Source organism: Diplodia seriata, assembly GCF_021436955.1.
Source record: "Diplodia seriata strain FDS-637 chromosome Unknown scaffold_9, whole genome shotgun sequence".
Lineage (NCBI taxonomy): Eukaryota > Fungi > Ascomycota > Dothideomycetes > Botryosphaeriales > Botryosphaeriaceae > Diplodia > Diplodia seriata.
The window spans coordinates 180,803-193,785 of NW_027117316.1; the positions used below are offsets into that span (position 1 = coordinate 180,803).

General features: G+C 61.4%; 4 protein-coding genes across 4 annotated transcripts; 2 read left to right on the forward strand and 2 right to left on the reverse strand.

Moving 5' to 3' along the window:
* Positions 1–1,700: 1,700 nt before the first annotated feature.
* Positions 1,701–3,200, reverse strand: SLS55_008482 (uncharacterized protein; the record flags this gene model as incomplete). Its single annotated transcript, XM_066779890.1, has 1 exon — positions 1,701–3,200. One exon carries the CDS (start codon positions 3,198–3,200, stop codon positions 1,701–1,703), a length of 1,500 nt encoding a protein of 499 aa, XP_066629119.1.
* Positions 3,201–4,717: 1,517 nt separating this feature from the next.
* Positions 4,718–6,269, forward strand: SLS55_008483 (uncharacterized protein; the record flags this gene model as incomplete). Its single annotated transcript, XM_066779891.1, has 3 exons — positions 4,718–5,628; positions 5,705–5,832; positions 6,046–6,269. 3 exons carry the CDS (start codon positions 4,718–4,720, stop codon positions 6,267–6,269), a joined length of 1,263 nt encoding a protein of 420 aa, XP_066629120.1.
* A 3,620-nt stretch (positions 6,270–9,889) lies between these two features.
* Positions 9,890–10,762, reverse strand: SLS55_008484 (uncharacterized protein; the record flags this gene model as incomplete). The annotated part of the gene is made up of 1 exon (XM_066779892.1): positions 9,890–10,762. The coding sequence occupies one exon, from the start codon at positions 10,760–10,762 to the stop codon at positions 9,890–9,892; it is 873 nt and encodes a 290-aa protein (XP_066629121.1).
* A 1,213-nt stretch (positions 10,763–11,975) lies between these two features.
* On the forward strand, positions 11,976–12,610 carry SLS55_008485 (uncharacterized protein; the record flags this gene model as incomplete). The annotated part of the gene is made up of 2 exons (XM_066779893.1): positions 11,976–12,004; positions 12,061–12,610. 2 exons carry the CDS (start codon positions 11,976–11,978, stop codon positions 12,608–12,610), a joined length of 579 nt encoding a protein of 192 aa, XP_066629122.1.
* Between the last annotated feature and the right edge of the window lie 373 nt (positions 12,611–12,983).

Sequence of the window (12,983 nt, forward strand, 5' to 3'; positions counted from 1 at the left end):
TCTTCTTGAAAACGGCGACGGAACCGATCCGCCGGGTAGATTCTGGTTTTTTTTTCTTCCCCGCGTGTATGGATGGGTGGCGTTGCGTTGCGACCAGCGCGTTGGAGCAGATCGGATGGAGGGGGTGCGGGGATGCGTGTGTTCCGTCAACAAGTTGACCCGTCCGTTCAATGCGACAAGCCCGATCCGAGATTCGGTCGGATGGTCGGTTCGTCGGTCGGTTGGGCGGCGGGGGGAGGAAGGAAGAGCGAAGGGGATTTTCAGGGGAAAGGGCCGCCGCGAGCCGAAGCGAGTGTCGAGGTCCGGTCGAGGCGCGGAAACGAACAACCGCCGACGAGGAGGAAGAGAGCGGGAGAGAGGGAGAGAGAGAGAGGGACAGGTAAATGAGAACGAGAAGCCACTACTACTAGTCAAACCCGCTCGTTATTATAATTTACAGCCTTCGACGCGCGCGTGCGACTGCTGGGAACAATAAAGCGGGGAGCGAGCGGGCTGCAGGGTCCCACTTTCGTTGTCAATCATCTGATTGTCGCCGTTCTGTCCCAAGCAGGCAGGCGGCGGACAGTTGCGACCACGCGAAGCGAGAGTGGTGCGGCGAAGTTTATAAAGAGGGAGGCAAAAAACCGCAAGGTGCGAGCGGAAAAAGTGGGAACGGGATCCTTGCAAGGCAACGAGGGAACAGAGAAAGGACGAATTGAAATGAGGCGTTGGTTCAGAGCAAAGCAGCAGCAGAGGGGGAGAGAGGGAGGGAGAGGCTAGAACTGCGGCGCGGACGGGGGACCATGACTTGTGGGAAAGCAAAGCGCGACCGACTGACTCTGTCCATGCAGTTGATAAGAGCGATGCGGAATAGCGGGCGAAGCAGGGTAGGCACGACGGTACGCGCGCAAGAAGAGCGAGAGGAAGAGCAACACGTGCGTAGCGCTACGTTTAGATTTAGTTTCAATTGTCCGCCCGTTTCAAAATTGGGGCATGCTTGTTGCGGGCTGATCAAACTAACCTACCCTCCGTTTAGCTCAAATTGGGGAAGCCAAACAGCCGCCCCGTGCGCGCCGGCCCCGGTATGAAAGGGTTGTCGACCCGGCTCCAACATCGAGCTGAAAATCTAACGAACGGCCGTAACCTCCTGACCACATCAACTCGAGAGCATTGGAGGCACGCATTGCGGCGATGGCTTATGCGAAGCCGTTGGTTGACAGCACCGGCGGACCGTTTTTGACAGCAGTGGGGACGTGGGACAACCCGTCCGCCGAAGGGAGGCAATCCCCGCCTCCGCCCCCGGCCCGAACTAGGCCAGCCTTGTAGCGCTTGCGTGTTGTCTCCTCCTGCCCGTGCCGCAGCCCGGAAAGACAAGCTCCGGCGCACTAGTAGGTAGGTAGTAGCTCAGATTCTCCATCGTATCTGGCCATGTTGTGAAAGGTGGAAACACCGGGACCGGCGGCAGAAGTTTCGATGGGCGGTGACCCGAGCGTTGTCCTCATTTCAATCATCGTCCATAAACTCGTACGCGTCTCTAAATAGCTAGACTCTATATCCTAGTAGATACATGCGTGCTGATCTCCGTCCTCGGGTATCTCTCTCTCTCTCTCTCTCTCTCTCTCTCTCTCTCTCCCTCGCTCGTCGGGGCGTGACGGCAGGGGGCGTTTCATTGATTAAAAGGGTGTACAAGAACAACAGTAGGTAGAAAGAATAGTCAAGGATCAGATCACAAAGTGGCCGAACCGGCCCTCGGCCAGCAGCAGCATGTGATCGACCCGCCTCCCGCCCGCCTTGTCCTGCTCGTCCACCACCGCCTTGAGGCACGCGTACGCCCGTGCGTAGTTCTTGCCGTACTTGGCCAGGCCCTGGTAGCGGTCGAGGATCCACGCCCGGTGGATGAGGTCGTCCGTCTCCATGCCCGCGAACAGCAGCGGCAGCGGGATGCGCGCCAGGAACCGCTCGCCCTCGTGCTTGTACCCTTGGTACGCCAGGTTCATGATCTCCTGCAGCGCCCGCCGCTGCGTCGCGTTGGGCGCCGCCAGCGGCTCCGCAAAGCGCGTCAACCGCAGAAACTCCAGCTCCATGGCGTAGTAGTGCGGCACCACGTAGCGGATGTTCTGCGTCAGCCGCCGGCTGTGGTCGATGTCGGGACTCAGTCGCGCCGCCGTGGTCAGCAGCTCGGCGAACTCGTCGCGCAGCATGTCGAAGGCGCCCTCGATGTTGAGGGCGCGGCGCGCGGCGTCGGCGTCGTCGCCGCGGTGCAGGGCCGCGCTGAACTCGGCGTTCTCGTAGCGGATCAGCGAGGCCTTGGCGTACAGGCTGTACACGGTGCGGTTGTCCATGTCGTCGACGTGCTCGGCCTGCGGGTAGCGCTCGCCCCAGGTGGTGCGGAACAGCGGCTCGCTGTACTCGTGGATGGCGTTGAAGCCGCGCAGCAGCTTGCCCTTCTCCTCGCCCGCAATCTGCCGCACCAGCTGGTTGACGGAGCCGCCCATGTTGGAGCCGATGCCGAACGAGGCGCCGGCGTCCAGCACCGCCATCCACACCATCATACGGGCCGCGAAGAAGGAGATCAGGGCCTGATTCGCCGGCGGTGAGGAGCCTGCCGCCGCAACCGCCTGGCTCGTGCTGTCGACGTCCATCTGCTCCTCATTGGTCGTCGACACCTGCAGCAGCGGTTGGAAGCGTGTCCGCAGGATCGACGCGGCGCCCTGCAGGTGCTTCGACAGCCCGATGCCACCGCCGTCACCGTACTTTTGCTCGTACGCAATCATGAGCCACAGCGCGGCCAGCACCTGGTCGAGATCGAGGTCGGCGTCGCCCGCGCTCATCTGCTGCGTCATGAGATGCAGCGCCTCGGTGTAGTGCGAGACGGACTTGGGCGAGTTGGGGCGGTTGGCGGCCGGAATGAGGTCCTGCTGGGTGCTGCGCAGCCACAGCAGCTCCTGGTCGGCCAGCGCCAGGATCATGTGCATGGGCATGGCGTGGCGCTGGGCCTGCAGGAACAGCAGCGAGAAGACCGAGTACTCGGGGTTCTTGGTGTGGTGGTTGGTGGAGAAGCGGGTGCGGTAGTAGTAGATGGCCTCGTGGTCCGCGGGCGTGAAGACGACGGAGCAGGCGGCGGCCATCTCGGGCTGCTGCAGGCCGGAGGCGAGCGTGGCCAGGCTGTCATGCCGCGACGCTCTCCTGGCGATGATCTGCGCGGCGGTGCTGCTGGGCATGGGCGGACGGCAATAGTCGGGCGGCGACTGCGGGTCGACGTCGCTGCTGCCGCTGCTAGTGCTGCTCGACGGGCTGGCGGCGCCATGCGATGGAGTGTCGGGCCGGGCCGACGAGGATGACGGAGTGCGGGCGCTGGAGGCCTTTCTAGTATAGGGCTTGCGTGGGCGAGGCCTGTAGTCGCACTGGCGCCTGAGGCGCACGCAGCGCTGGCACACGGGTCGTCCCTCGTCACATTTGACCTTTTTTTCCCGGCAGGTCCAGCAGCCCTGGCGCGAGCGCGGCCCGCTTCGATTGGCGGCGGGCCGGTGTGGTAGTGTAGACTGGGGCGATGTGGCGGTGATGGTGGTGGTGTCGTCTGCCTGGGCCGGCGGCGAGCTCGATGATTCGTCCGGCGTCTGGGCTTGGGACGGCTTGGGTGCGTGCATACTCGGCTGACGGTACCGTCTGATGGGATGGCAGGGAAACGAGAGAGCGGTTGAGCCTGCTCGGCTTGCGTGGGCGGCGAAAACGCGCGATCTTGACAGTGAAAGAGCCGACGGTGAGCCCCGGAACCTTTCCCGAACTGGAAACTAACCTCCCTAGAGCGGACGAGTCACGCTGCGGGTGCGCGCCCAACGTCCCGTTGTGTGGCGCCCGCGCATCAGCTGGCCTACCCCCGTCTCCACGAGCGCCGTCTCCGGGGAAGCAGCCGCGGGGCGTAATGTAACGAGAGCGGGTGGTAAAAGGGGCCTGCCCGGCACGTCGCGCGAGGCAGGGAAAAGCTTCGTGATGGCTCAGGCAGGATCGGGTCAAACACCTGGACCGTGCGCTCAGGGTACGAGGGCGGTGGTGCTTAGGGGTCAGGAAGCGTACCGATATTTGCTATGGCGTTCCCTGTCTCCATCGCTGGCAAGGTGGAAAAAGCTTAAAGCACTTGACACTATACAAATTACCCAAAGCGGAAGAGTGGAAGAATACCAGGTACCAGGATGAGGATGCTGTACGACAGCAGGTCGGTGCCGGGCGACCCAAGCACTTCTTACAAGTTATTCAAACGGAATACCATGCTAGTGGATTGGCGCAATGATACAGGACGGATCGTGGCGTCTTGCCGTACGATCCACGCCAGGTCCAACGCTGTATCGCACAGTATCTACGTCCTGCGGCGTCTTCACGCATCACGCAGCAAGACCCGCGGCGGCCTCCTGTAACACCATCTACATTGGGACGCCCTAAGCTCTCTGCGGTCTAGTCGCTGAGCCGTTTCTGTAGTGCTTTCGCTAACGAGACAAGAGCGGCAGAAAACCGTGCACGAGCCACAATCACGTCGGCAATTCTTCAACTCATCCCATCGCGAGCACCACAACTACTGGCACCGTTCTGGAACCATTTCGGAGGTCCACTTCGCCCAGATGCGCCGCAACATGCAGTCGGCAATATGCTGCAATGAATGAAATGATCAGAGGCCCCCGGAACCCAGAGGGCAATCCCCAACCTCCACCCTCCACCCTTACCTCCACCTCCACCTCTCCGCCTCATGACGCAGATCAAGCTCCCCGTCCAGGCCCGATCCAGCCATGTCGAGGAAGCCCGCCGCACCGTGAACGCGGCCATTGACGCGGCCGACGCCGCCCTGCGCGCCCTGAACAAGGACATCCATGACCACCCGGAGACGGCGTACCAGGAAGTCCACGCGCACGACGCGCTGTGCGCATTCCTCGAGGGCCAAGGGTTCGCGGTAACGCGCCACGCCTACGGGCTCGCAACCTCTTTCGAAGCGTCCGTCGGCAGCAGCGGCGGCGGCGGCGGCGGCGCACGCGAGATCGTGTACTGCGCCGAGTACGACGCGCTGCCGGGCATCGGCCACTCATGCGGGCACAACCTAATCGCCACCGCGTCCATGGCCGCGTTCGTCGGCGCCGCCAAGGCGCAGCAGGCGCTGGGCTTCGGCGGGCGCATCCGCATCCTGGGCACGCCGGCTGAGGAGGGCGGCGGCGGCAAGATCAGGCTCCTCGACGCAGGCGCCATCCCGGCGTCCACGGCGGCCGCCATCATGGCGCATCCGGTCGCCGGCCACATGGCCAAGATCCCGGGGGCCAGCGGGCTGGCGGGCTTCAAGCTGATCTGCAGCCACAAGTTCAAGGTCGAGTTCGGGGGGCGCGCCGCCCACGCCGGCGCGCAGCCGTGGGATGGTGTCAACGCCCTCGATGCTGCTGTCGCTGCGTATACCAACGTCTCGATGCTGCGCCAGCAGATCCGCCCCGACGAGCGCGTGCACGGCGTCATCGAGGACGGCGGCCGCGTGCCCAACGTCATCCCCGCCTACACGCGCATGGCCTGGAATGTGCGGGCGCCCAAGGTCAAGGCGGCGGATGCCCTGCGTGAGCGCGTGGATGCTTGCTTCCATGCCGCCGCCGCGGCCACGGGGTGCAAGGTCAATATCGTCGAGTGAGTAGTCGGCCCGCGCTGGTTGTTGGTCTCGGGTCGCGGGCTTGGGTTTTGCTGACTTTTTTCTCGCCCCCAGGGGTCCCATGTACAAGGATCTGCGCGCCAACTTGACCCTGTGCAAGACATATGTCGAGGATATGCGGGCGTTGGGCGAGAAGATCATCCTGACTGAAGATGAGCCCGCCACTGCTTCCACCGATATGGGTATGTCTCTGATTCCCTGTGCTACTCAACCCGAGGTGGACTACTCCCTTCCCCCTTCTCTTCCTTGCCGTGTCTCTATTGGTCTTGTTTTTCCCTTCCCCGTCCCTCTCTCCTCCTACTCCGGATGGGGTCTTAAGAGACCCTATATTCTCAAATTCAAATCCAAAAGCTTAATGCTCCTTCGGTCTCAGAACTGACTCGAACATATTCCAGGCAACGTCTCGTACACAGTGCCGAGCTTCCATGGCGCCTTCGGTATCCCGGCTCCTGAGAACGTCGTCGGGCACCATCCGGGCTTCGCGGCCGCCGCCGGCACGGATGAAGCACACGCCGCGGCGATCCAGTGCGCTAAAGGAATGGCCATGTTGGGCTGGAGGGTGTTGACAGATGACCGGATTGCGGAAGACGCTAGAAGAGACTTCGAGCAGGACGATTAATGTAAGTGGTATGGATGTTGGGAGTTATCAATTGTAAATACACCGCCACGAGATATGATATATCAACGACCTTTTCAAAGATTGGGCTCTCATCACGGCTACTATCGATTTTTAGCTTACAAAGATCCGTAAGCTTGAATCCTACGCGGATCCCGATAGACGGCGCCAGCAAATCTGGCCGCTGCTCAACGGCTGTATACGATTGCCCACCGTCCGGACGTCGCTTCCGAGATGTTCTCTTCGCTTGCCCTCACGCACCGCCGTGATGCCAGACATCGGTCCGGTTGCTGGGAATTACGCCGACAAACCTAAGATCATCTTCGTCGTCAATGCAAAAAAATGCGCCGAAATACATCCAAGAGTTCTACCACCACGCTTCCACATCCACTAATTGACCGGTCTAATGAGAGACTAAGACCAGCTGCTGCCGCCAGAGAAGCGGAAATAAAAAGCGATTCGGAGCACACTCGGCCACAGCAAAGGGATGCCATATCGGGCAAAACATGGCAGGGCGGGATGGCATAGCTCTGGCAGCTCGACCTGGAGGGGGTGTGAGATCTGTGATGGCGGTGAGGACAGAGACAGACGTACTGCGCTCGCCGTAGAACACCCGATCCATGAATTTCTAATCCCATCCCTGCCGATATCCCCCTGCGCCGTCTGGTGCTGGACGTGGATCTAACAAGAAACGAGCAACGCCTTTTTCCTTTCTCCGAACACGAAAATGCGGCAGTAGTCCTGCAATCATCTGTGTTCTTGGTGAGCGCGGGCGTTACTTTCTTACCCCCCTTTTCCCCCGCGAACGAACCGAACCGAACGAAGCCTGGTGACGTTTGTTGGAGGTGCGTGCGTTGCGTGCGTTCCATGCCGCTGCCAACACACGGGCCGTCACTCGGCCGAGTTCGGCCGTCCACCCACTTTACTCTTTAGAGGCCGCACGTAACTGCATCGGACATGGTCCCCTGGCTCCCTACGTTCGACGTTGCTCTTAGGGGCCCTTGTTTGGGGAAAGTTCACTTCCAAGGGTATGAATGGGTTAGCCGGGGTTTGAAGGAGATGTGGGGTTGTCGGTTTCTTGTGGTTTCTTGCGGTGACGACGGCCCTTGGGCTGACGTATGTACCCCCGTTGATCCATCTCGGAATGTGCTCCGGGTATGGTATGGGCGAAGGGAGGTTGTGTGTGGGAAATGAATGTCCTCGCATAGTCACGGCAATAGGTGACTTGTGTGATGCTGCTAGCGTAGACCCTGGTGTGAAAGACTCTCACCCATTGGATCTGTGATGGAGAACCCGCCAACTGGGCTCTGCAGCAGCAGAGAGTCGTTGATATGCAGAAATCTACTGAGCCCATTGTTGTGCGTCTTTTCCACTTCATGTATGTACTTTCCAACTGCACTTGCAGTAGCGGAGACGTTGTAGCCAGAAATCTCATTGTTATCGCTTGTTGTCCATGTGTCTATTGAGACAGCTGCTCCAAGCATGCCGAAACACGTTAGCAAGGCCAATGGGCCTACTTAGGAAGCGTCTTCCCCGAGTTGCATAAGAACCTCGTGTGCTCATGATTCGTAACGTCGTCCGGCACCTACCTTATGCCTAGGTTACTATCATGGTGCAGAGGGGCATCCAACATGCAGAATACCATTGCACGCCGCGAAGACATACAGCAAAGCAACAACGAAGAGAAAGCGCGCTCCCCCCGATAACAGTCGTAGGACCCTTTCGCTTCTCTGACGCGTAGTCGCACACCAACCTCGCTAGTCCCAATCCTTCCAATAGCCCCCAAAACGCGCCACATAGGTACCGATACCACGAGGCACGGCACGGCGGCGCGGCGCGCGACGCGGGGCACATGCGGATCTCATTCGCCGGCGCCATGATGCCCACCACCAACCACCAGCCGCCGTCAACCACAAAAGAAGCACACCACCGGAATAATCTCCGACCCCGGGAAACGCACTTCGCTCCCTTCTTTCTCGTCACGCCCACAAGCCGGGTGAAAAAAAGCAAGACCGATGGCGTCCGTTTCACGCTAAAGAAAGAAAAAACCAAACGATCTGGGCAAAAGGATTAAAAAGAAAACCCAACCGGCTCGCAAGGGGAGGAGGAGGAGGAGGTGGTGGTGGTGGTGGTTGTCCGCTGATCGCCAAAAGGATGAAAGAGCGGCGGCGGCGGGCGACACTAACGCAACTACGCAAGCGAGAAGGATTCCACGGCGGAGCATTCTGGCTGGCTGGCCGGCTGCACCCTGTCTAACGCTAAGCAGTAGTAGCACAAAACGGTCCCGAATCTAAATTCTTTTTTTTTTCCTCACTGCTGCTGCTGCTGCTGCCGCCGCGTCTTCTCAGTGGTGGCCCTATGCAAGCCTCACTCCGGCAACCCTGTTTCTGTGGGGACGGGCTAGCCGTACGTGGGTTCGTCGATGCAAAGGGTGCAGGTGGAGTCGTCGGTACCGGGGCGCGAGTACCGTTGGTCGAGCACTTGCTTTTTTTTTTCTTTCCCTTTTCTCTCTCTTTTCTTTTTCCCCCCTTCCTTTTCGCTCTTGTTGGAGTGTTGTTGATCCCGAGTCTTGACCGACGTGGACGAGGCGGCGACGATGACGACGATATGGCAGCCTCTGGCCACAACACGCGACCGTTGGGGTTAGCATGTAACAGTTTCGGTTGCGATGCGATGCGGCGGTGGTCCACGATATCTCCCGTCGTCGTGAGGCGCGGCGCCGGCGCTAAACGCGGGTGTGCCAGCCGCCCCCTCCTCCTCCCCCCCCTTGCTGCTGGTGAAAAGACGCCACCGCTGCTCCTCAACGCCACATCCTTCGAATCTACGTACGTAGTCAGTAGTACGGAAAGTCTTGCGAAATGCCGCTCCCCGATCGTCCAGGGCACCGTCGCCGGTCTTCGCGTCCTGCTTCACATCTTCGACGGGAACCTGAACCCCACCACTTCAAAGCCTGCTACCAAATCACGTGTTGATTCGATCGAGGTTCCTGCCGTATACCTTCGAAAGAAGAAGAAAAGGTAGGAGAATACTCTAAGATTGTCATTACGTGAATTCTGGCTTTCCTTTATATGTTTTTCCCCCGGCCATTGGGTATCTCAGGCATGCAAAGCTTATGTAAGTGGGTGTGCGCGTGGCTTTTTTCGTGTGCGAGATGAGAGAGAGAGAGAGAGAGAAAAAGGGGAGAGAAATGCTCGCAATGAGAGGCGAGATGTATGTGAGGACCCCAGCCGCATTTACAAACTCCATCCCTGAGAGAGAGAGAAAAGAAAGAAAAAAAAAGGGAACTCCGACTCTTTAACCCCGGCCTGCGAGAGAAAATAACAATAGGTCGGAAAGAGAAGCGAGGTCGGGAAGGGATACCTCACACGGCCTTCTCACACTAGTCGGGACTCTCGTTGTTCTTCATCTACACTCTCTCCAGTCCGTGGATCGGGGGCAGTCGGCACACACCGCCCCGCCCCCGCCCCCGCCCGGTAAGAATACATGTTTGCTGCATTCAGTTCAGCTCGCGAGCCGTCTACAGGGAAACAAAACGGAGTTCCTGCCTACCGCGGAACAAACTTGGAGCAAGCATGCTGCTCGGGGGGGTTTTTGTTTTACGAAATGCCCCTTTCCGCCCGGCCTCAACGCAAGGTGCCCAGCGTCCGGCCGTTGCCCTGGATTTCCGTCGGCACGCCCCGCAGCGACCGGGCGGGTGGTAATTGCGAGTTTGGCCGCGGGGTCGTCGGCTTGGAGCCGGGCTGCTGCTGCTGCTGCTGCTGCTGCTGTACGGGCGCGGAGCCGTCCTGCAGCTGGAAGGCGTGCTGGGCTTGGGGCTGGTACAGCGGCTGCTGGCTCAGGCTCGGCTGCGAGGACGCAACGTGCGACAGGCCCTGCGAGGACATGTTGGACGAGGCGCGGGAGGCGGTCGAGACCATGCTGTCGGCGCGGGTGGGCAGGTTGTTGTCCGTGGTCCGCGAGGTGCTGCCGCTGCGGGTCGAGGCCGAGTCCTGCTGGTGCTGGTGCTGCTGCTGCTGCGGGAAGTCGAGGTCGTTGCCCGAGGCAGCCATCAGCTCGGGGAAGAGGTTCTTGGTGGAGATGGCATCGGCGAACTCCTTCCAGCGGATGATCTGGCTGCCCGTCTCGTCGAACTCCAGGCTCCACACGTACTCGTTGGTGAAGGGCCCCGACACGGTGCGGCCGGTGGCGATGATCCAGAGACACACCTTGCGGGCGGGCACGTCCTCGATGATTTCGTGCACCGACATGTGCATTTCCTTGAAGGTGTTGGCCAGCATGTTGAGCGACTGCTGGCAGGCCGAGTTGTCCTGGGGCGCGGCGCCGAGCGACTTGGGGTAGATTTCGCGCCAGCAGCTGCGGTCGCGCAGCTTGAAGACGGTGGTCGTGTCCAGGCGGTTGAAGGCGTCGACGACGGCCAGGGCGGTCTGGCGCTGGCGCGTCATGCCATTGTCCTGGTACTTGGACGACTTGTCCTTGAAGAGGGCCACGAACGGCATTGCTTGGGGTGGGTGGAGGTGGGGACGGCACGGCCGAGGGCGTCGTTGGGCGTGAGGGCGCCGGGCACTTGCAACCGTCTCGAGGCAGCAGCCGGCGGGTGGGATTGGGGGCTTGCTGGAGCTTGAGGACGCTCTCTTGGGCGAGCTGCGTGGGCCAGGGCAGGGCAGAGGTATTAAACGCAGATTAGCAGCGCAGCCCTGGCGCGATCGGCGCAGGGGCGCGTCCCCTCCGACTCGTGTCACTGGCCCGCGCATTACTCACGCCCAGCCGTGGCCTGCGGACCGCGCCCCGGCCGCCCGCCTCTGCTGCACGCCGCGAAGCGCGCAAGGGGCGCGCGGCCGCTGCAGGATTGCATGTTGGCGGCGTGGAGAAGCGAGCCGGGCTGATAGCGGGCACCGGGCGGGGCGGCGCTACAGCAGTGCTCGGCTGCTGATGGCGTCAGGCACCGTCGCAACCACCGCCGCGACGCTCGGGCTGCACACGCCCACGCCGATTCCTGCTCGCCCGCCCGCCCTCACATGACGCCCGGCTCCCGCCGAGCGCCCTGGCACCTGTCCTGGCCGATGCTGGGGACGGCTGCGACTCGCCACCCACCCCTCTCATCGCCGCAAGCAGTGCCGTCTGCGGCGCGCCAAGCTGCCCGGGGCGATAGGGGACCGCGGTGGCGTTTCACAACGGCCGGGGCGCCGCCCACCGCCCACCGCCATCCTTTTGCGCGGATGTCGGCGCGCACCAGATGGGCGGATCTTCGCCCGCCATCTGCCACGGCATCGCGCCCAAGCCAGTCACAGCCGCAGGACGCCCAGGGGCAGGCCGCATCATCTGCGCTGGCTCTTAGGGCGTCGCGGATAACGACCATCCGCAGAGCTTGCGCCCTGGAAAACGAGCCTCACGCCAATCTTCGGCCGTTGCGGCAGCGAGCGACGCCGGCTGACTCGCCGCGGCCGCGGGTGACTCGTTCCGCTTGGGCATCACCTCGCTGGCGAGATTGCTGCGCAGCCCGTGGGCATCAACCTGCGCCGGCGCGCCGGAGGTCTCTCCGCTGAGACCGAAACAGCAACCCCAAGCCTGCGGTGCAGCAGAACTGCGGTCCCGTAGCAATGGGCTTTCTCCAAAAACGCCGTCCGTCCCTCTCTCCCATGTCTTCCCAAGGTGCTCACAGCTCCACCACTGATTCATCACAGCGAGATCGCCTCGCGGCTCCAAGTCCAAATGGATTCCCTCTCCATTGACAGCTCGAGGTCCGTCCGACGTCCCCCGCCCCCCATTGGCCGCCTCGTCGAACTGATTTCCCTAGCAGCTCCTGGGAGCACCGCACCCCCTCGCTCCCCCTCGCCCAAGGCCCGCTCCCGCCTCCACCGAGCAGCCCAACCCGCCGTGCTCGGCGCGTGAAGCATTCGCAGGCCCTCGTCCGGTACCAGCCGCCGCAGGTCTGTGGGGTCGTCGAGGTGCGCAAGAACGCCTGCTTCCTCGGCGTCACCGCCATCGTGCGCCGGGAGACGCGTGAGATTGTCGACTCCAGCGAGTACGGTAGCTACGAGTACCCACGGGTCAAGTATGTCGTCGAGGACCTTAGCTGGCCCGTCTTCAAGCGCTTCGGCGGCCTGGACATCATAGACCCGGACCTCCTCCTGGTGCTGGAGGCCAAGTCGCGCTGGTGGACAAGGACGGACGACTGGTTCCTGCTGGCCCAGTACGCGTTTGGCAAGAGCCGCAGGCGGACCCTGTTCACCTTTGCTGATCCGAGTGTGCCAAAACTCCCGCGTGCGCTGCCCGCCCCTCCGCCGTTCGGACAACCCCATGAAAGGAACAGCCGTGTGTCGGACCGCATTGAGGAACTCGCCTGACAACTACCGTTGGGCCTATCGGTGGGAGTCGTGGCATAGCCTTGGCCTGGATATCTTGCCTGTGGGGGTAAAGCTTGTTCTTTACCCTGCGTGGATCCGACTTCACTTCACTCGTCAGTGTGTCCAAGCGTAGATTCCCCCCCATCCCGCTAGATCGCAGATCCCCATGCTCCAACCTTAAGGATGGCGGGCCTTCCCGGCCCATCGAGCCACCAGATGTCTTCCAAGCCGGAGGTCTAGATCCTTGGCACGGATGTAAGATGACTTGCATATCCGTGGACTCCGGAACATCCGGATGGATGGACTTGACCGGAACAAGTTAAAGAATCACAGCCGTTGCGTTTCGCCTAGAGTCTAGGCCCCCCTACCCCAC